General features: G+C 32.5%; 1 protein-coding gene across 1 annotated transcript in view; it reads left to right on the top strand.

Moving 5' to 3' along the window:
* The window catches only part of LOC118194521 (atrial natriuretic peptide receptor 1-like), a 95,855-nt gene that overhangs the window by 41,068 nt on the left and 31,153 nt on the right, over window positions 1-23,634 (top strand). Inside the window, exons 7-13 of the mRNA XM_085819663.1 lie at window positions 3,516-3,657; window positions 7,707-7,791; window positions 9,565-9,700; window positions 11,486-11,551; window positions 12,494-12,571; window positions 14,127-14,231; window positions 17,838-17,909. Of these exons, the coding sequence (XP_085675789.1) occupies window positions 3,516-3,657; window positions 7,707-7,791; window positions 9,565-9,700; window positions 11,486-11,551; window positions 12,494-12,571; window positions 14,127-14,231; window positions 17,838-17,909 (684 nt within the window). The remainder of the gene's footprint in view (window positions 1-3,515; window positions 3,658-7,706; window positions 7,792-9,564; window positions 9,701-11,485; window positions 11,552-12,493; window positions 12,572-14,126; window positions 14,232-17,837; window positions 17,910-23,634) is intronic.

The raw sequence follows: 23,634 nt of genomic DNA, 5'->3' as shown, positions 1-23,634 counted from the left end.
GCGAAGAACAGTTCATAAATTTTGTGCTTAGAGATTTTACCGTTTTACCAAAGTAAAGATGTTTGTACAAGAATAACACGTGAAAAAAATGCGCGAAATGCAGTAAAAAGTGCTTTAATGAGATATATTAAATCCTATTTGGAAAAAACTGTGGCCTTCATAATCTCATCACTACACAACATATCACATTTAATAATTAAAAAGAGATATGTGATACAAACTCCATAGTTTTCAGTGTTAAAGTAAACCAGATCGTCCCTACTCTTTCTTGCCGACATGTCGGTGACGCGCGCCCCGCCCACTGGGTTAGTCTATCTCTTATAAGGTCCATGGTTGAGAATCACAATATATTTGTATCTCGAATTTATTCCGACAACTCAGCAATTTGAAATATATTATTCCTCGCAGAATTAGAATATTTTTATCTTTCATGCAGCAATGTCTTATCGTTCAGCAAAGTGTAAGATGCTAAATTTTTCTTTCAAATTTATTCTGTCACTAAACAAACAAAACGATTTAAAAGCACTAAACGCAGATTCATTTCAATCATTATTAATTACTAGCTGTACCCGTGAAATTACACTAGCTGGATTCAGTCAAATCATATTGCTACGAAATGCCCATCGGCTGAGTGGTTAAATAGCTTATTCGCAAAGCGGTGCTAGGGTTACCAGAAATGGCAGAGCTTCCGCATTTAACGCGAAATCGCCCATTTGATTATATTTGGCTACAAAATTGGCGATATGCCATAGACAGAGCGAGAATATTCTAGAATGCATCCTTAGCGGTTTTCTCGGGAATATTCTCGAAAGTAGGTTAAAGTTACATATACTCTGCCTACGCGGAGTAGTGCGTCTTGTGTTTAGAAATAGCTTGAGAGCAATCGATCGAGTTGAGAGCTGTACTTTAGTGTCTTGCCGTGAAGCTGTATTTCTCGTTATAACCTGAGAATTGTGTTGCTGATTGTTTCAGCGTGTTTGTTTTAGTTGTTCGACGAGTGTAAACGTGTTTTTGGAACTGCCCCGTATAATAGTGCTTACTGCAAAATTAATTGCATTTTGATTCGTCATCAAGGGTTATCATCACACAACTACTCCAAATCCACGAACCTGTAGAAGGCAACAATATCTGATCTGTACTATTAAAATCTGTGCACGTCTGTTTGTTTGTGATATAATCTTTCTCCAAAATGGCGGGGAGCTGCGTTGAGAGAGAGTTGTACCCTCGGATTCCAAAAATTCATAGGAAGCATTCTCATCTTCGTAGACTTTAATCAGTCGATTGATTAAAAACTTTGAAAACCTTAATTTTCGCACTCAGTTTTCCGAGTGGCAACAGTCGCACGCGCCGGAGATAAAAGTACTTTATTTCGGAAAGGGTTACCACTACTCGCTTTCAATTTGTAGAGTTTGTTTATAAAAATATTTAATTTTTACAAAATATGAAATTAAATTAGCATTGCCAAATATTAAACATATTATTATTATATACGGTCATATTCTGACGTTGAAGAAAGCACGCTATTGAATGTGAAGTTATTGTATGTCGAAAATATTTCGTTAATATCAGCATTTTAAATAAATAGCTGCTGTTGGCAAGCTTTTTGCTTCAATTTAGGTTAACTGATACAATATGTTTTTGCCACGATAATTCTTTAATTAATATTCGAAAAAAGTTGTTATATTACATTAAATTTAAATCATGACGTCATACGTATTAATCTGCAGTGTAAAACGCTTTTTTTTTTTTTTTTTTTTTTTTTTGGTTTGTCCACAAAAAATTATTTACGAATTGGTTGTTGCTTGGAATGAATGAACTCATTTTATTCCTACTGAAATGTTTTTATGCATTTTCTTTTCAGATGTAGTTAGAACTTATAAATTTTGTTTTAGTAGCAGTCCGTTCCTGCAGCAGGCTTGTCCGCTCGCTATTAAAATCTGTGTGTATCTGTCTGGTTGTTTGCTTGTAATATCATCTCCGCCGGAACGGCGAGGAATTGAGTTTCGAGGGAAGATTTCAAAATTCCCCCGGATTCCAAAATATTCTTGAGAAGCCATTTAAACCATTCTCATCTCCATAGGATTTTAATAAACCGAGATATTAATTAAAAACTCTGAAAATGCTAATTTGGCAACAAAACTTTATTTACGAATTAGTTGTTTGCTTGAAACGCCCGCTCATTTGGCGGACTTTCCTACCAGTATGTATATAAATAAATGAAGAAAAGTGTCTATTTGTTTGGTTTGTATACTATTAATTCGTTCAAATTTACAGTTTCATTCTAATCTTGGTGAAATTTTGAATACTTGACGTTCAAGTGGAAGGACTGCATAAGATTTTAGTGAGATTTCCGCGGGGTGAAAGCAACCCCACGGAATTCACATTCAGGGTGTTTGCGTTGTGCTCACGTCACCCATTTTAGGTTCATGTTGCCGTTGTTGCTGTATAAGTTTTTACCAAAACCATTAGATGGAGCCGTGTTCGTTTACTCTTTGGAATAGCATAGAGTTTTTCAGACAGAGATTTTGCAAATACTTCAAAGAAATTGGGCAAAGTAATTTTCCGAAAGCTCATTTCCAAAATACACATAACCGGTAATAAAGCAAGTATCAGTTCTTACTAAAACTGTTACATAGCACCGTGTTATTCTATAGTTTTATTAGAGCTTGGTAAAATTTTGCACAATTCACCTTCAAGCAAAATAAGAGAAAATTCACTGTCTAATTGAGATTTCAAAATAACTACCTCCAGCTCGCTAAATGAAGCCCCTTCACCTTGCATAAAGCTCGGACAACGTCGGGTACTTCAACTAGGGTGGCGTACTATAATATAACGGTACAGGTGCAGTGTCTCATCTATCATCGTCATAGGCATAGGGATGGAGGAGTAACAAGGAAAAGTGACTGAGAGGGGGGAAAAGTGGTAGTAAGACGAGCTCAAAGAGGAGCCAATAAATGCTCACTACATGAGAGTAAGGATGTAGTTGGGCGCGATCGAAGGGGACAACCGAAAACACTAGTATGCCCCGTAACTTTGTGTGTTTAGGTTGTGCCATTTGCATTGAGAATAAGCCTTTGAGTGATTTCATTACAGCGTATGATAGCAAAGAAGAATAGATCTTACAACATAACATCCTTGGGAAATTTTCTTATTTTAGATATCTCTTTTCCCCAACAAAAACTGTAAAAATTTATTTTTAAAACTGTAGATGATGGAACTGCAGAACAAAAACTCTTGACATAATTCTTGAAATCAGTTTCAATAGCTCAACAATTCAAATGTCCATGTTGAACAAAAGAAATGACAGCTTATTTTCAAAAGAATGCTTTCATCATCTCTCTCACGTTGATGCATGATATCCATTTTGCAATATCAATCAAAATATTCGTTACGCCCTATGCAAAGCTTAGAAACAATGCATTTGTCTGAATCGTTTGTGTTCTTAAATGCTAAACTATATGATAATGTGATATTTTTATATTTTTAACAAATCGCTACATAATTATATTTTATAGCCCGTTGCCACCTACTTTGGAGCGCGAAAGGTTTATGATAAAATAGAAAATGCGGAAATCAACTGGCCAGGAAAACACGGCCCTCCCTTAGACATACCAGTGTGTGGCTTTGCAGGAAATGCCCCGGAATGTCTTCCTAGAAGTAAGATTTTCAGTTACCATTCCATTTGTTCAACAGTTACATATATTCCTGTGATACTGAATTTCAACATATTTAAACACCTTTTTAATGTATAATTTAATGTTATTACGAAAAGATCTGGTTTAGGCGATTTGGTAAACATCAGATTAAATAAATGACTCATTTCTAAAGGTCTATGAAAGAATCATGAAGTCTTCTAATAAGATTAATTTCACTTTAAAGTACAAATATCTTGTGTGAAAAATGTTGAATGACTGTCACCTTTGGTCGAATTTATTTCTAGCATATACATAACATAAAATCTTTAACCCCTGGCCTTGTGTAGCATCTTAGCCATCAACCAAACAAGGGTTTTATTTCCTTGCTATACTTTATACGAAGGCGCTTGAGATATATAAATATCTCCAGTTTTATTATTTAAAGAAGAGAATGAAATTGCTAAAAGAAACCTTGAGCAATGAGCAATTAGCAGACATTTTACCAATAATTTTGTTGCCATTGAGAAGTATCACGAAACCGTTAAAATTTGAAACAAAGCCAATTGTACGATCAAAAGTATTATTAAAAATGTAAATAAACTAAATAATGAGATTAAAATGGAATTAAAAAAATTAATTAGACTATTTTTATGTCAAAACAGCAAAATCTTGGTTGGTCAGAAATGATCAGAAAACAACGTGAAAAAAATAAAAATTAACTTATCATTAATACAATAATTTGATAGGCTGTTCTTTTAAAGTGTGCTTTCGGTGCTTTACTGAGATTTCACGTTAAGTGCAGTTTCTTTCCAGGGAAGCATCATGCCAACCAAAGTTTACGTAAGCCGAAGTTTTCTTAAATAGGTAGCCCTCAGCAGAATTTGAAGGAAGAAAATAAAAGGAAAGATCTCATGGAAGTAGAATTATTTACTAAAATATCCTTTCATTCATCCACGGGAAATTTAGAGCATCATTTTTCGAAATTTTCAATAAAAAGAGAGAAATAAGTCCTAACGCAAAAGCTTTCACCCAAGTTTAACACTATTAGTGCTAAACGTTTGTTGTAAAGGTTTCTAGAGTTATAATCAGAATTTAAGCATACAATGGTGTAATGCAAAAGGATCAAAGAATGAAGTCACCAAGCACCCGAAGAGCATTCCATGGGTTAGCATAAACCAAAGAAACCTTGAGAATATACAAAAGGAAAATGCATTACTTGCAAATTACGGAGCAAAGATATTGATGCCTCTCCAGCATCCAAATTTTTAATATTAAAAAATCAACACAAAGAAAAAAACAGAAAATTTATGTACATGAACATTAGAGAAAATGTTCAAAATGTGAGCCACTGACTAACACTCAAGTCACACGGCACGACTTCGTCACGCGAACTGGCGGGCATGTTCAGGAAGTTCAGAGATATTACGAATACATAAGACAGAATTCTCATTCTATTGCCGAAGCTCGTCAGGTGCAGTAACAAAAGGAACAGATGTTTCACTTTTCGGATGTTTCCGGAAAATTATCCAACAGATTTGAATCGGAGGGCATAGAAAGGTTACGCGAGAGCACAACATCCAGTATCAATGAAAAATCTTGCTTTATGCGGGAAGCAGCCATATTACACATTCAGGTGCTTCATTTGACTCTAGACGATGGCATAAATATTTAGCGTCGACCAGATTAAATAAATGACCAGATTACATGAAAGTTAATAGTACCATTGGTCTGTAATTGCACTTCCTCTGTAAACATCTCGCCAGAGATAACTGGGAAAATGTTTGATCATTTTCTTCAATATCCATTGAATAAATATTCTCCGCACTGTATAATCAGCTAATGCTAATGACTGCACACAATGCTACGCAGTAGAAGTGCAGTTCGTTTCCTCAAATAGATCCCTTACAGATTCTCGCGGAATGGAATTATTAGTTCTTTATCTGAAGCATTAGTTTTACATATCATGGTAGTGGCATTCATCTACCACCTGCTCTAGAATTCCGAAGGAACTAGTGTCGGTCTAGCCTTTGAAATGTGGATTCTCGGAGAATCATTGATAATAATATGTTTCCCGATGCAAGTTCTCTGCAGCCCTAAATTTGCATTTGCCCACCTGTAAATGAAATCCAAGTCTGAATATTCCATGTTGGATGGAAAATTTGCTATTAATTGACAACACTGCTTCTTAGAAAGCTGTCCTAATCGTAAGAGCTCCTTTTATAACAGCAAGCTTTTATGCTAGGAGTTTTAATGCAACTGGTTTTCTTTTGTCGCGTTACACATTTGAATATCAGGGCTTTACTAGATATATTTTTAGAACCCAATGCTTAACCCACCCTGCTACCAACCATCATCCAATTCTGCATAATTCAAATAACTATTTTCCGCATCATGTTTTCGCAGAAATTCAATGTCTGTAATTCGTTAACTATACGTTTTCTGCAGCATATTCGTACGCGATTTCTTGCCCGTATTAGTTTGTAAAATGTCTTCTGGACTTCTGGCTAGTTAATTCCGAGGCATCCTTTGTAGTGACATCGATGGTATTGAAGTACGATAATACGAGTCCGTGGTATCAGGAATATTGCGTAAAACTGCAACAATGAATTGAAATTTAAGAACAATGCAGCGAGTTATTTTTAAAACACATTAAGTCTTCTATACATTTTTGTTTGTACTTTCGAAATTCCATTCCTTATTGATGGACAGCTTCGAAATCGTTCATTCATTTCCGAGATTTAAAACGAAAAGAAAACGGAACAAATGCTTAGAAACATTTTCTAAATAGCTTAAAGCATGCAAAAGCCAAGAAACTTTAAAGTCAGATTTACCAAAGTAGATTACTTCTTAAAACGGACACACTTGTATTTTTGTTCTCACAACTCATAATATTTTTTAAATAAATAGAGCTTTGGAGGAACACATAAAATACTTTATTAAGGCCTGGGCTACATTCAAAATTGTCAGTTATCATGAAAGCACTAGAAACATGTCACCAAATAAAAAATATAAAGTTTTGTAGAGACATTAGGTTAATTGGAAGCATGCGAGATAAAAAATTAGCAACCACCTTCGCCGGGAATCGAACCACGGACCTCTAGAATACCGACCCAGCATGCAGAACTACTACACCACGAAGGCACTCTAGAAAAGCGTGAGAAATACCTTACATACTCCCCTTTTTAAAGAGCCATTGGGGTTTTTAGGGAACCCTATCGCCAAGTCCTGGGTGCGGAGAATCCTCCTCCAACACCCTTTTAGTTCGAGCGCCACTGTAGAGACATTGGGTTAATGGGAAGGATGCGAGATGAAAAATTAGCAACCACCTTCGCCGGGAATCGAACCACGGACCTCTGGAATACTGGCCCAGCGTGCAGAGCCACTACACCCCGTTAGGAAAGCGTGAGAAATAGCTTACAGTTTTAATTATAAATGTACCCAAAATACAAGAAATGAAACACACTAATTTCGTAAAATGTTATAACGTTAAACCCTCTCATTACCGAGCTCTTCGGTAAGAGTGTAATCAACAATAACTGTAATAACTATAACAAAAAAACTGCATCGGTCACAAGTGTGAATACGATTTTAACCATTTTAGGACAAAATCATGAAACCACAAGTATGTAGCTCTTCAAATAAAATTTATTAGAGGGAAAGAGTCAGTCTGGGGTAGTCGGAATACTCCGCATGATAATGTGAGGGGGGGAAATGAAACATTCATATCTTAGTGGAGTTCCATTAGCACAACAAAGAACAAGTAGCAAAGCAAAGCTTTTCTTCCAGAAACTGTTGATCTTACTCTTTTACCATACTAGTTATGTTTATTCATATCGGTAATATTTTAGAGCCCCTAAAATAATCAACTTGAGGCTGAAGTAAGTACGCAGCTTTTGTGTCAGTTTAATTGTGTATATAAAATTGCTTATTTTGCGATAAATGTTGTTTTCGTAGAAAGTTTTATGTTTATTTGAAACATGCCTTAGTAACATACATGCAATTTCAGATCAGTTTTTATATTATTAATAAGAGTACAGAATTTGTTTAATATAAGTAATTTACCATTTTCAGCCGAATTTCCTCTCGAAGGAATAGTAATCTGTATCATTGCTGCTCTGGCAGTTTTGTTATCCATAATTGGATTTTTTGCATACAAGTGAGTATGTAAAAGTGTGTTTTGTATTCATCTTACGATTTTCTTTTATTTATATAGATTTCTTAATTGATAATGGCAAAACACAGGCTAGATGCTAGTTTACTAATAAAGAATAAGCATTAAAATATAAGGATTTCAATTTTTTTCCACCTATAAATCTCAGTGAAGAACTTAGACTAAGAAATGGCTCCAAGAAAAAGTTCATATATTGGCTCAATATTTTAGAGTACTTCGTCTTTAAGCCAACGTTACTGAATTACCAGTATTACGCAGAAAGCATTTTCGTTAGCTCACCATTGAGAAGCGGTTTCTTTTAAAATAGTACAAAATATTAATGTAATTAGTGCACAATTACATAACAGCTATTTATTGCTTCAATTTGATAAAGCTACAGATGTAATTAATACATCGCAGACATATTTGTAAGGATGATTTTTAACGACTTCATTGCCACAGAGGAAATTCTAAAAATATTCCGATGGAAAGGCCACATTATGGAAAAGGATATTAATGCTGAGATCAAAAATATATTTTATCTGAGAACATACACGCATATTTATTTACTGTATCTGAGTACACGATCCATTCAATGTAAAAAAAAAATAAACTCTGGTAAAAAAAGTAAATCTTTCATATTAAAATATCCGAAACATCCAACTAGAAATTTTCAGAAGCTTGCAAAATAAAAAAATATCTTTACAATATTGCAGCCTGGACAAAATTTTAAAATAAAACGTGAGTCTTTTTAAAATATATGTACTTAAGCTGTTTTTAACTTCTTTTGAGAGACTTGTATGGTATAAAAATCTTAATCAAGCATTTTGATATAGCGGTGCATTTAAAGCGTGTAAGTGTACGAAAGCATGTAATTCTGCTATACCAATTCATAGGTTTAACAAACCTGAGACAAACTGAAGAATCTAGGCGAGTTCGTTCTTAATACTACAGACCATGACTTAAAATTTTCTAGAAACCGCACCCTTTGTCAAGCGAATGGTTTCTGATAATGTTTGCCACAATCAAACGTGGTTTGCTTTATCGGACGCTTTAAATGGCACCACTATATGAAAATGCTTGATTAAGATTTTTATACCATAAAAGTCTCTCAGAAGAAGTTAAAAACAGCTTAAGTACGTATATTTTAAAAAGACTCACATTTTATTTTAAAATGTTGTCATAAAAGAGACAAATTCGGAATGAGAAGATTTCGAACCAAACTAACGCAATTTCTATTTCATTTTTGGCCCATACAAATCCAGGTGGAAAATATGATTAATGAATTTTATAGTTATTAATCTTTTATCATTTTATTCTTTGACTTTTAACGGTTTCAGTGTTTTAGTCACTACCGAATCCAGCTCTCATAATGAAATATTCTGGTGAAGAAACAATTGGTTTCGGCTTGACATTGCTTTCTACGACTGTAAAAATAGAGAAAGAGAGTGACGATTGAAATCGTGCGTAGACATGAACTATATCTCTTTTTTCCCAACTATTTTTATAAAAATTAATTAATATCAGCATTGTCAAATTAGTGGCTTTGTTACTAGAACTTCAGACTTTTGATTTTTCATGACATATCTCTAAACGTTTTACCAAGTATGCCATGATGTATGTAAATTTATACCAAGAAAAAATTGCTATGAAATATAATAAACAGCAATAGATAATTTTGAGTTATTTCTTCATAAAATTAAATATTTACTTCTATATCATCTAAATTTTCTTCATTCTTTAGAACATCTGAAGAAGTTAATGATTTTTTTCCCTCAGGAAAATTATCCTAGAAACGCAACTGGCTGATCTTTGGTGGCGAATCGAGTGGACGGATCTCGAGTTACTGGATTCTTGTCATTTAGGTTCCAGCCTTAGTTTTGCGAAGAGTCACCACAGCAAGTCAACGCCTACTGTGAGAAATTTCTGAATAATACTGAATTTTATATTTTCCAATAATTGATAAAGTCTGCCTGAAAATTAATTATCCGGTAAAAAATTTATGCCACATGAGGCGTGGGTTCTTTGAGGTTCCTGTAATGACAACCATTTTCTTTATTTTTTGAAAGAAAAACAGTACTGAGAGAAATTATGGAATGATTTTGGAACTGGAATTGATTTTGGAAAACGTGGCGCTTCCAGGCCCGGGCCTTTGCGGGCCTTTAGTTTCCTTTGACAAATGTACTTTTGAGTTTAACCATGATCCATTTACGAGATAAAAATCGATTTATGATTTTTTAAATTATACGGCCACCATGAGATCATTAAAATCAAAGGCAGATTGCAGGTCGAAAGGCTCAAGTTCAAAATTTCAAGATGGTATGGATGATTGTGAATATAATATCTTTGTAGAGTAGTATACTTGAGAATCGTTTTTAAAAGAGAGATTCGAGAATGCACCTAAACCCCTGAGATTCTCTTCCTTACAATGAACCCGATCAAAGTGGAATAAAGTTAGGCAGAGTGGCTCAGTTAACAAGCGTGCTCAAGGTCTTTTATTAAGCACAAGTGAGCGCTTGACCAATGACAGGTACAAATTCACTCATGACTGTTCGTGAGTCTGTATCGTTAACGTGAGGATAAGCAACAATATATAATTAATTTATGCGAATATCAGAGTATATATATCTTTCTATTTTCACATATTGGACACCCCCCCCCCCCGGAAAAAAAAAAGAAAACTGCACATTCGTAGTTTGGATCTGTGTAAACGATATCCTTGTTTGTAAAAAATTAAATTTCATCTGTTGTAACTTTTTATCAACACTTTCCACTTTAGCTGTTTCGTTTATTCACATGTAGCGATTTTAGAAATGCACAGCAAAACAATGGTTTATAAAATTTTTACATTATTAAAATAAATTATAAACTTTCTCCAAATAATAATTGCAAATTCTTTAGTAAATTAACAAACTTCAAACAAATTTCAAAGTGGTTGACTGTAATTTCGTCCCTATTAAATTGATTTAAAACAGTTTAGTACTTAAACACTAATCTATAATGTGATTTCTATGTGCGATAGCCTATGGTGATTAAAAGATGTGTTCAAACTTGCAGTGACTGAATTAAGATCATTTTTAATGAATTATATCCAAATGGCGATTTTATATAATTTAATTGAATTAATTTTTAAGGTTTTGTAAATGTAAAGGCTTTTATTACTTTTGTTTTTGTTGCATTTTAATAATTAATGAGCAATTTTTCAAAATATCCAGTAATATATCTAACTTTTATAATATATTTAATTAAGTCATGTAATTACAACCTCTACATGTAAACTAACTCTTTCTTCAAATAATTTAATTTTTCGTGATAAGTCTAAGGCTTCTATCTAATTACTAATCATTCAAATTATTTTAAAGAAAGCGAGAGGAATACATTTTACTTCCTAATAGTATTAGCTTGGATGTAAATGTGGACAAATATCTTCTACCGCCCCTCCCCCCGAAAAAAAAAATTGTAGTTTTAAAAAATTTTTATGTACTACGCAGTTACTTTTCGTGGCTTTCGTTACCAATTTGCTTCAGTTCTAAACAGTATACTTTTTAAATTTTAGATTTCAATTTAAATATTTAACATAAATTTTCAATCAAAGTGCAATTAAATTAAAATTTTTATAGATAAATTGATAACGCAATTAAAATTCTCTTATTAATTACACTAAGATATATACAAATAATCCCCTTTTTTTATTTTAAAGAAAAAATCTTCAGATGGGGGAAGTACCGTGCCATCTACAACTGGTGGCCATGTTGCTATATATAAGGTAAAAACGTTATACTAATTTAAATACCCTCATGTATCTTTATATTTTTTATTGTAATCTCTAAAATCTTGTTAATTTGATTCAATTAACCTTATTACGTGGACTTTGTGCATTAATGATTACTTTCTCATAATTTCATTAGTTTTGTAATATCTTAATGTCCGCAGTGTCAAATACAAGTGTTTTTTCATTATATTTTATATATAAGTAATGAAAGTCAGAAAACCCTGATTTAAAAAATTAACTGTTTGCATATTACGCAAAAACTGAATGACATTTCACGCTGAATGTATAGTTTAGAATGTTCAGCTATCAATAAAAGCCACTGATTAAACTGAAATGCTGTGAATGAATGCCCTTGGAATTTTTAGTTGGGCATCTATCTAAACGAAGGAATGTATATAAATAATTCGAGAAGAGGGAAAACCTAGAAGCCAACAACAACAATTGCATTTTAGAGAATTCCGAATACAGTATTATGGCAGATGGTTTCCAATATGCTCCACAACGAAGGCAACATTTTCAGCACTTGCTGAAATTTCGTGATGTTAACAAACAACATTATAAAAAACACTGCGATGGTAATTAAATTTGCCTACTCAACATGCTGAAATGTACGATAAGCAAGCGGATATAGTAAAGCAATTTAAAAAATTAGAGTTGTCTAGCTTTATTATATGTAGACAATAGAACTCCCATAAGTCGAAATTGAACAGATCATAAATATTTTCCATTAATCGAAAATTTATCTTATTGAGATTGTTAATATAATTCTGATTGCTGAATTTCGATATTTAATTCGACTTAACCTAAAATTTTTGACTTATCGCGGTTACACCGTATAATGTTTTAAAAGTAGCTGTATTAAGCATTAAGTTAAAAATTTTTTGCACAATATAATTCCATTAATGGTATTAATTTACATCCTATTTTTCTTCGTAGGGCATGAAAGTCTCTATTAAGTATATAAATGTTAACAAGGTTCAGCTGTCTAGAAGCTTGCTCTTGGATCTTAAATTAGTTCGTATTCTTTGCATTTCAAATAAAAAAAAATATCATATTACTATATGTTTTTAAAACATATTACTATATGTTTTATCCTATTACTATATGTTTTTTTTTTGTTTTTTTAAAAGATATCACATTACTATATGTTACTTCATTCAAACTAAATATTATATTACTATATGTTTTAAAAAATATCATATTACTATATGTTTTTAAAAATATCATATTACTATATGTTTGGTTTGTTGTTCTCCCTGTCGGCCAGAGAGTGTTTTGTACAAACGCCATTCTGTCAATAAAGCCTTGTTCTTTTCGTTCCGTACTATCTTTTTTTTTTTTTTTTTTTTTTTTTTTTTTGACTACAATACTTTTTTTATTCTTTAAGTGATATATTGTGCCTACGTAATATAAACTTAATATCTTTGAGTTGATTTTTTGCGGAATTTGGCCCAAATCAGAAAAAGTTATTTAAAATTCGCGCACTAGTGAACTAAGTATGCGACCAATTAAAAAATATAAATAATAATAATTAACTTAAGTCGTACATTTTCATATGCATTAAAGGTACTTCCTCAAATTATACCGTAACACTTATAATAATAGTTAATAATAGCTTTACATATTCAGAAAAATGACGCATATAATAATGTACAGTTGAGAAATGAAAAGCATTAAAATTTCTGTTTTGGTAAATAACAAATAACTATTAATGTAACTGATATAAGAAGCATTGCATTAATTTTTCAAGAAATTTTCATAATTTCAATTTTTTGACTTTTAATAAAACAAAATAAACGAATATTTATACTTGAAAATTTTTCTTGACCAAGGAAAGATATTACACAATTTTTTATCTTTATAATATCCTGAAGCTTCTTTGGTCACTAGCAAACAATAAATGATAACGTTAAAAATATTCTTAAATCTGCTTCCGATTTCGGATGGAGTAAAACCAAACTTCATTCGTGAATTATTTTTAAAGGATCTAAGCTTGTAGCTGCTTTAGTGTCAGGAATTATTAAAATAGCCTTGTATTCAAAACTAGATTTATTTATTTCTTGCGGAGTTTCTTTAGAATTTAAAAAATCATTCTAGTTTTGAAGCGTAATTGGTTTAAATAACCTTTCATTGTTGACTCTTTTATTTCAACCCAAGATTCTCCAATGTTATTTATTGCGTTTCATATATTATCCCTTCCAACAATCTCTTAACCTAGGTCTACTTTCCTTGCCAGTTGTCTTTATGCCTTATTCATTATTATCATCATATAATATCTTTTAAACGTAGCTATTACTGTTCTATCCATGGACTGTATGAGTTGTATAGAACAGGAAGATAGAAACACAATATTGACTTCCGGGTATAAATTCTACAGAGATTGTGGGTGCCCTGGAGGATTAAATTTTAAATCAAATTCATGTAAAAATGGTTCATGTAAAAATACAATTAGGTGTATAATGCACAAATTGTAATCTAAACCATGGAATCACAATTTAAATGTAACTAATAGTATCAACATTGTCAAATGAAAAGTGATATAATAATAAATTTTTCGTTTCATTCTTAGATGCGAGAAATGACCCATGAAAATCTTCTGAGATTCGTAGGACTCAGCATAACGGAGCCAAACTTTGCCATTGTTTACGACTATGCTACCAGAGGTTCTTTATTTGTAAGAGCTTCTTTCTTTCTTTCTTATAATCAGTTGCATATTAATATATTCCACACATCCATTCTATGAATTACATATTACTACATTAGTTTCCTTCTGAAACACGCTTGGAAGAGTAATTATGAACAGTACAGGTATTTAAAAGTTACGTATAAAAAAACTCGCATTGACCGGTGTAGCGCTGTTTCACTGGCTAACTGAAAATTGTAAGTAACTGACAAAATTTAAATTTAAAACCCAAACACTACATAAAAGAATTACCTGACAAAACTAATAAAAAGTAACATAAATTGGGTGGTCATCACATGATTTCCTTGTACGTCCTACTAAATTAAGCATATTTTTTTGCTGCATTTCATTTAAACTTATTTCCTGGAATTATTCTAACTTAACAACCCGATCTTTCAAGGCAAGTTGAAATTGACATCAAAAATCGCAAATTCGAAATTCAATATTCCAGTTTAAGAAAGATGTTTCTAAGAAAGGTATAATTAATATTTATACCGCATAAAGCAATAAGCCTGCTATCGTAAACTAAATGAACGTGCATCTGGTTTATATTTGCAGATCATGAAAACTTGACACGATAAAGCAACTGTGTAACTAAACGCTAGAAAACAGTCTCTTTTTTTGTCAGCGCCACTGTAGTGGACGATTTAAAAAAACAAAATTGAGAATTCAACTGTTAGTTCGAGCTTCGACGGACTTTTGCATGGACATAACTTTCCCCATTGTCCCTGAATAAATTCATGTTACCTTTTATTATTGTCAGGTAATTCTTTTATTTAGTGTTTGTGTTTTAAATTAAATTTTTTTCAGTTACTTGCAATTTTCAGTTAGCCAGTAAAACAACGCTGGACCGGTCAATGCAAGACACATGCATAAGTGCGTACGTATAGACGTCACGAAAAAATCCCTTTTGAATGCATAAATGCCCCGAATTCTGCACTTTAATCACACTCAAAAGTTATCGCAACTGCATTACGTAAGAAATCAGCAATTAGTTATGTATATATTTCGACTGCACCATGAAATGATATGACGAAACTCTTATGTTACTCTCAGACTTACAAAACACAAGCAGCATATCAAGCATGGTGTAGGAATTTAAAAATCAAGATAAATTAAAATGTTCATAATCAAGAAATGAAGGCTTGTTTTCTGTTTTTTATAATAGCAATGATGGTTTTCAAAAGTTTCATAATAGCAATGATGGTTTTCAAAAGTTTCATAATAGCAATGATGGTTTTCTCCATAACAAAACGCCGTAAATAAATAATATCATAAAATTATTACTTTAAAGTTCTTAATTAAAGCAGACGATGAATTTAAATTACGATTATGAATTAGGTGACCAAAAATTAACTTTCCACTGCCACTATCTGGATGAAGAACACACAGAGAGAATGCAAAGTTTTTGAGTTGAACGAAACAGATTTTAGCATTAAAAGCTATGAAATCAATATACCGTCTTAAGAACAGGGAAAGCAGAAGACATTTCGATATCACAAACATTAAAGAAGTATATTATTGCATGTGCAAATGACTTATATATATTTGGCAATGGCACGTTATCGCAACATGTATCTGAATATTTTTCTGGCTTGTGGATTCACAGTCACAACATTCAAACCTTTTGGGGGAAATTTTATAAAATGCATATTATACACAACTTCACATTATTAATAACGATATATACATCTCTTTAACTTAGTTTTATAGATGATTTTATTGCAGATTTATATTTCATGTTGACAATAGTATGCATCACTAGTTATCCTACTCATCCGATATAAGGCATGTAAGGAATTACCTCATTCTCTCGTACGTGCTGTTGTTGCCAGGACCTGATTTTAAAAAAGGCAAACGGGGCACACGCCCGAGCCTCCACTTGCAAGCAGGCCTCCAGCTCTTCTTATAGTACTCAAAGTATTCAAACTTTTAGGTATATTTCAAATTCTGAGACATCTACTACATTGCAAAAATTAGAGGACCCGATTTTGTAATTCGTGGCCTTCTTGTTGGGTAAATAATTTTTAATCCAGCTTGTGATTGAAACATCCATGCTTCGAATGCCGGTGATGGATGAGTAGTAAATGAAGTACGTATAATAGTCTCAAAAGATGGCACCATATATTTGACGGCATTTTACAACACGTGAAAAAAGCCTTGCATGTTAGACAGCTTCACATATATGAGCTTTACTGCCTGCCTTCTACAAGGAAGAGAACTAAAAGGTCTAAATGTTTCCTGTAAAAGTAAGCAAGCATACTTGTGTTTTAATGCAAAAGAACGAATGATAAGCTGTACATTATTTTAAAAATGTGTTTCTTGAATATTGAATTTCATATATAAGATGGATATGGATTTCCTAAGTCTACTTTATAGAACTAGTAGCATCTTATGTTCGGGTCGGTGTAGCACTATTGTCTTAATTACAAGTGAGTGATACCAAAGAGACAAAAATACTATGAAGTAGTTAGACGTATCATCCCTTTCTTCTGCTCCACATTATTTTAAAATTTATTACTTAAATTATGCTTACTTTCCCATCAAAAGTACAATTTTGAACCCTATGACACCCACTGTTAGATTTCAGAGTGCTTGGGTTTGGATTATTATAATCACTTCTATCTCTGTACGTTTTACTTATTAGGTGCCACTGATTTCTCTCTCGAGTTATTGTGATGGAAATGAGATTTCTAGGTTCATGTAGATAAGAACTCAATAGTATTTAACTTAAAAACTTTAATGAGTCCCCGTTTGAAAAGTAACTTCAAAGTACAGAGAACAATCCACTTGACTATACTAAAATTCAACTTCAGTTTTACTCTAAGAGGAACTCCAATTTTATCTAATTTTAACATGTTAAATGTTTAGCCGTTGCTTACCGTTTTGGACAGGAATTCTACGAGTTCAACTACATCGGCCAGGATTAAACAACAGTGGTCAGAAGCAACCATTTGCTCTTGGCTCCATCATTTATTTCATTCTGCCACTCCTAGGTCCAGACTCGGACTGATGTTCTTCAGATAGATGCCGACTTCAGACAGGCTAAAAGAGAGGCATAAGGCAGTTTCTCAATTCAGGTTGATCTATTTATACTTGAACACTTTTAGCATAACATTTAAATATTTTTGATATTAGACACACTTTATTTTTATTCTGATGTTCTATGTAACGGATTTATTAACAACTCATAATTTGTACATTGCTTTAGGGTTTAAATACATTCATCACAACAGCAGTAGACTTCAGAAAGATGCACAAAGTTTATCTCTCTTTAAATTTCTTAGTGCATTTATTTTTACTTAAAGTTTACCAAAATTCAAGACAACTTCGAGAGCATAAGAACTCATTTGTAATTCTAGAAAGCATGATAAATTATCAAAAATGGCTTACAAAGTCACTAAACAACGTAGAATTCATCAAACATTTGCTTTAAGTAAAGACTAAACTGATTTTTGCATAGAAATGTCTTAAAAATAAATCTAATCACTTTCGTTTTGTTTCATTGCATTATTCGACTTGTTTACGATTTAACTTTATGATTTTTCTTGAAAGATTACGAATACAAATTTGTTTATATAAATCATTCTTTTGCAGGACATTCTGGCAAACCAAGCAATTAATATAGACTGGGTGTTTAGCTGTTCCATCATCACAGATATTGCTGAGGTGAGCGCATTTCTCAAATTATTTTTAACCTACGTCAGGCATCAGCTGTTCAGTAATTAGTCTCTAAATGGTAGCCCAGTATAGTTTAAAAACAAACAAAACGTTATAATTTCTGCAGATTAGTCTGCTGCGACATTTAAGTCAAGGCAGTTGTAGAAGTGGTCACTAGTCATGTCAGCCAGGCCACCTTAATGAGTTTGCCAGGCTTATTCATTGGAAATGTTTTTACACATAGCATGACTAGTTCTGAGTTCTGACTAGTTCTGAACCATTTGCTATACCTACAGCTTTGGGTAGGCTATAGGAAACCAGAATTTAAGGAGCCAAGAACTTTCCCCTAAGCAGTTTTCTAAGGAAGTTTCACCGAACAGGCTGATGCTGAATTTAATAAGTCTATTAACAATAGGAAAATTAACAAAAGAATTTGTCTGAGATGAGTCAAAACCAGTTATGATAAAGACATCTGCATTATTTTTCCGATAATTCCCCAGTGACTAAAAATCTTTTATAAATTAATATGTCGTTATCCCAAGTGGTCTCGTACCTACATCGAGGTGTCTAATATATATTTCCTCGTCGTATTATGACAACAAGAGGGAGGTGTCGTATTTTCGGGCCCGATGCTAGGTTTAATGAGTACCCGCCGTAGAAGGTGGACCGCCTTACAGGTGCGTTATCCCAGTGGGACTCTCTGAAGGAAGAGCTACGCAGAGTTCGTGACTTCTGTCGACTTCTACGGGTCTTCCCTTGAATCGAATCACCCCTGGCTTACCCGAAAGGGGAGGTAATTCTCGCTTTCCAAATGAAAGTCAAAAGCAATCTGGCAGTCCTAAAGCGATTTTTACCATTGAGGAACACAGAAGAATGTACCCTAATGGTAGCCTGAGAATTAAGAATGATAATAACATTGGTCTCCATTTCCTCTGCAATTTCTCTAAGAAATAGCAGCCATTTCGCCATCAATGCAGCGTTGCATCAAAAGCATATTTAATTACAAGAATAAATTACGTAAACTACAGTGAAACCTTGAATCGCGAAGAGAAAAGTCTCGGATGAAGTACGCCTTTTCGAATTACGAGCACTCACATTCCCAACAAATGATTTTCAAGAGCGCTTTCAAGAGCGCTTTGACAGTTATAGAATTGACACTCATGAGCTTCTTAAAGCATCTTTTTAAAACTTTTCATTGCTTAACTCGCATCAGCAAAGTAAGATCATGAAATCAGCCTCGAGGAAATTAGAGCCTGACTGGGTTGCAGACAGAGAGGATTTTGATACACTTAGAACGTTTTTTGTTATCTTCGATATTGCGTGTCTAGGCTTGGGCTTGGCATTTAACAGTTACGAGATGGATCACTAATAGGCTATGAATATTGACTGAAGAATTCAGAAGACAACTTCAGAAGCAGGAACGAAAGGCGATTGTAAATAAAAAGGGCTTCAGAGGAAGAAGAAAGAAAGAAAAGGTGATTCCGGCACTCATACCTGCGAAATTTTAGAAAAAGTGGCAAGATGCAGAGTTATCATTTAGAGATGCCACACTAGTGAAGCAATAACAATATACAGCAAAGCATTTTCAATGACAGTGCCATGCCTCCTTTTAGAAACATTTTAAAACATTGACAGCAATTCCTGTGGAACAAATGTTTAGTGAAACGGGGGTAAGAAGAGTAGAGTGGCTCTAAGAAAATAAAAAAAGACAAAAGATGATATGCCAGAAAGACTATTAGCTGATGCTTTTACGGAAAGAGCCTCCTTATCTAAAACATTCCTTCCCTTTCTTTTCCTGATCACATTCCGTTTTACAGTTCATTTCCCTTTGTACAGATATAGCGAAATTAAAATAATTGTCTATTTATCTTTCTTGTCTTCGATTCAATGATTTTCATTGGTTTCATGCCACGAACTTGTATGCAAAGTATTTTTCTAAAGTTTAAATCAGTGATGATTTGTGCAAGAATGGTTCAAACCATTTTACATTCGTTCATATGGGGAAAATAGTTTAGGTATGCGAACATTTCAGTTGAAGAAAGACCTTCAGAAAAGAATTAATTTCTTGAACCGAGGTTTCGCTGTATTTTGAAACCTCACGTTAGCTGTAATTTTAATACTGTGGCTGCAAAGTAAGCATTAATTCAACTTTAATTAAATTTGCAAGATTTTTTCATCTACTTATTAATTATAATGATTAGTTCATCATATATATTAATTAGTAGAACTTATGCTATCATGAAAACAAAGCCTTGCATCATTAAAGTAAAAACAGTGCAAGTGTGTAAAATAATACTTAAACTGTTTTAAGAATTCAAAATTCTCCTAATCCTTGACGACAGAATAAAAATTGTGTTCGTATAATTAAAACCTAAAAATATTGGTAAATATCTTTATATTTTTAACTACAATAGGCAAATCAGTTCGAAAACATATTTCCCTTCATAAATCATGTATGTCAGAGGCCTCCAAACTACGCCTCGTGAGCACTATCCGTCAAACCCGTCAGAAGTTTTTAATATTTTCATAAAATTTAAAATAAGCAATGTAACGTGCACATTAACAATTTTATAGAAAAAAAAAATCTATAAATACATTGCCTGTTATGCACGATTACTATAAAACGTATTATAAACATTATTTAACAGTTTTAAAATTTACATTGAAACAGAGTAACCACTCTATTAAAAAATTTGCCGCTGTACTTACGAAAATAAAGGTGTTGTGAGTTACCTTTACGTACTTTCATAGTAGTGTTCTAGGTTTGTTCATAGAAATTTTTAGCAGGGGTTTTGTTTAAATTTTTTTTCTGCATGTGTTGTAAATTATTTTAGAGATTTATTTTTAAGAGATTTATTTTATTTTTGAGATCTTTTTTTCACACAAAATTTGGCCAAATATAAAATACTTATGAGCGAAAGTTTGCACCTGATCAAATGTTATTAAAGTGTTCTCATGAATTGTTACAAAGGAGAGATAAATTTGCAGATGTTTAAATAGTTTTAAGAAATTTATGTTAGTTAAAACTGCATAAAAGTCTAAAAAATAAGGCTTTTCTTACTATCATAATGGTATAATTCCTATCTCAAAAATCTCGCTGCCTTGTTTAGAAACATGTGTATGCTATTTATCACAATTACATCACCGTGGCATGATAAACTAACTAAATCTTGGCCCTCAAAGCTTCCCAAAAATGCTGATACAGCCGGCGGGGAAAAAAGTTTGGAGGTTCCTTTTATGTACTCACTTTGAAGTCTTTTTTTTTTTTTTTTTTTTTTTGTCCAAAATATCTCGACTTATACGCGGGTATATACGGTAAACACATAACCTTCTGTTGGTGTGCTTCCATACTGGATAACTGCGCACTTGGCTTCTACCTGCAAGATAAAAATAAATATGTAAAAGGTAAATTACAATTTAAATTAGCAGTAGTCTCTTAATACTTAAATTTATTTCCCATCTCTTCTAAAAATAGTAATCTGTTTCTTTCACTGCATTATTTCGAGACGAGTCCATGTCGTATGACTCTTACATGATACTGATGATGTAAATGGAACTAAAAGTCAAACAGCCGATAATAATTTTACAGCAGTATTGATAATCCAATACAAATGCATTGAGAACCAAAATTAACTCAGCCTGAATTAAGATTTCATCATGAACACAACACATTTGCTTTCTGCACTTCGGCCTGCATGAACTGCTGCTTTCTGCGCTCTTCTTATTGCAAATCTATCAAAAATGTAAACATTTTGAAATAGTTTATTTAAATGCCTACTGACTTTTCTTCCTATTATATATATATTATATAATAGGAATATATATATGCAGCATAGAAAAAGCAATAACCTTAGTGCTCAAATTAAATTTTACACACATATGATCTCATCCTAGACTTCAGAAATAAATATTAATTTTAAAAGTATTTTGAAATTTTAGATAATGTATTTCTTTAATTTGAATATGTGCTATACGTAGAACATTTTTGTAATTATTAAGACTTTTTTAAAAAATTAATTATTAATTAACTTTTGAAAATGCTTTTTTACTTAGTTTTGTCTTATTCCATTTCCCCTTTATTTTATTATTATAAATAATTATTATTTTTACTTATGATGAAATTTTGATATTTAAAAAATATAATATTAAGAATAATTTGAAATAATTACGTTTATATTTTGATACTTGTCCTGTTTATTTTGGCAATCTAAATTTATTACCTTTATATTCTAATACTTGTTCTGTTCGTTTTAACATGTTTTGAAATTACGATTTATTTTGTTTCGTTGATATTTCAAAACTTGAAAAATCCAAGCACTTTAAGCTGTATAATTTTCTCAACTTCCAAAACATTCCTTGACAGAGTCAGTATTAAACTGATAACGCACAAAGTAGAACAATATTTTGAATAAGTTCTAGTTCCCAGATATCCTGTTTCATATTTTAAATTTGAAAATTTTTATTGCCAGCGACTCGATATTGTATTAAAAATATTTCGATTAATGCATCTGATTTTGCAAAGTTATTGCAAAATATTTAACTAAATAAAAATTTAATCAAAAACTAATAATTTCTTGATGATTTGTAATTTATTTTGGTGCACATTTGCTTAAAATTTAACAATCTAAAGATTTAATCTGTTTTCTATTACTTCCCAATCAGTTCTATCACAAGGGAATTTGGTAACTAAATGCGTCTTAATGGATCACAATCGGCGGATCTGTAAAATTGCTGCATATTGGTAGTTCCGGGCAGAGTTCAACGGAACGGATTGACTGCTTGGGTGTTTTCGAGGCTTTTTCCCTGCGTAACATAAATAACAAGCCAGTTTCTCTCAGAATAATTTCCATGAAACATAGCTCTTTCCTTAGGCATAAAGATCCTTAAAAGGCATAAAGAACTTGAAAAGGATTTCGGAAGTGTGTTCAAAAAACATTTTCAAAGGAGTTTTCAATCAGGGAAATTTTGAAGAAAGACTGCTGTAGTTGAAAAGATTCTTTTTCCAGTCATGTAAATTTCTTTTTTCTAAATTTATTTTATATCCTAAATTCCATTCTTCTAAATTTTTTATAAGCTATAAGAAAGTGGCGGACGTGTTACTCACATTATAAACCACTAAACGAAACAGCTTATAAATTTAGTATTTGGTATTTCCTTATAGCCAATAAAATCTTCAAGATGGTCCAAAGCTCGATATGCATTTTATTTATTATAATTTAATTCATAAGGCATTATGCTATAAAATGCAAAAAACTGCTAGATGATTAGGCTGTGTAAATGTTTCAGTTCACAATTTACAGGGAATCATTTGAGCATGAATCGCCGTTTCAGAATCTGTAACAGGGATTTTTCGTTGTGAAAGCTGTCAAACTGTGGGCATGCATAGATCATTGAATCTCATAGGTAGTGCCAAAAGAAGCTATTCGAAAGTCCCCATAAAACACTCTCCGTATAAATGCTCTTTCTTGCTGTTTATAATGTTTTTATTTGTTGTATTGCTTTTACTGTTTGACTTGTTCATTATTTTGGTAAAAACTTAAAACACATGTTTGCGATGGAATCGATATGTGATGCTTCGCAGGTATTTTGTTTTTTATAACGTTACTTTTGGGGACAATGTTTTAAAAGTGCAGAGTTTTAAAGATTTTCTACCACGAAGTTTTAGAGGTACGATGTTTTCCTCTTGCTTTCTAATCTACCAATGATTCTGTAATACAGGGTGGCCCAGAAGTCA

This window comes from Stegodyphus dumicola, chromosome 6 (genome assembly GCF_044657685.1).
Source record: "Stegodyphus dumicola isolate Sdum_Otavi_A_Nest chromosome 6, ASM4465768v1".
Lineage (NCBI taxonomy): Eukaryota > Metazoa > Arthropoda > Arachnida > Araneae > Eresidae > Stegodyphus > Stegodyphus dumicola.
Note: the sequence above shows the minus strand (reverse complement) of the source record. Positions and strands in the feature narration are given on the sequence as shown.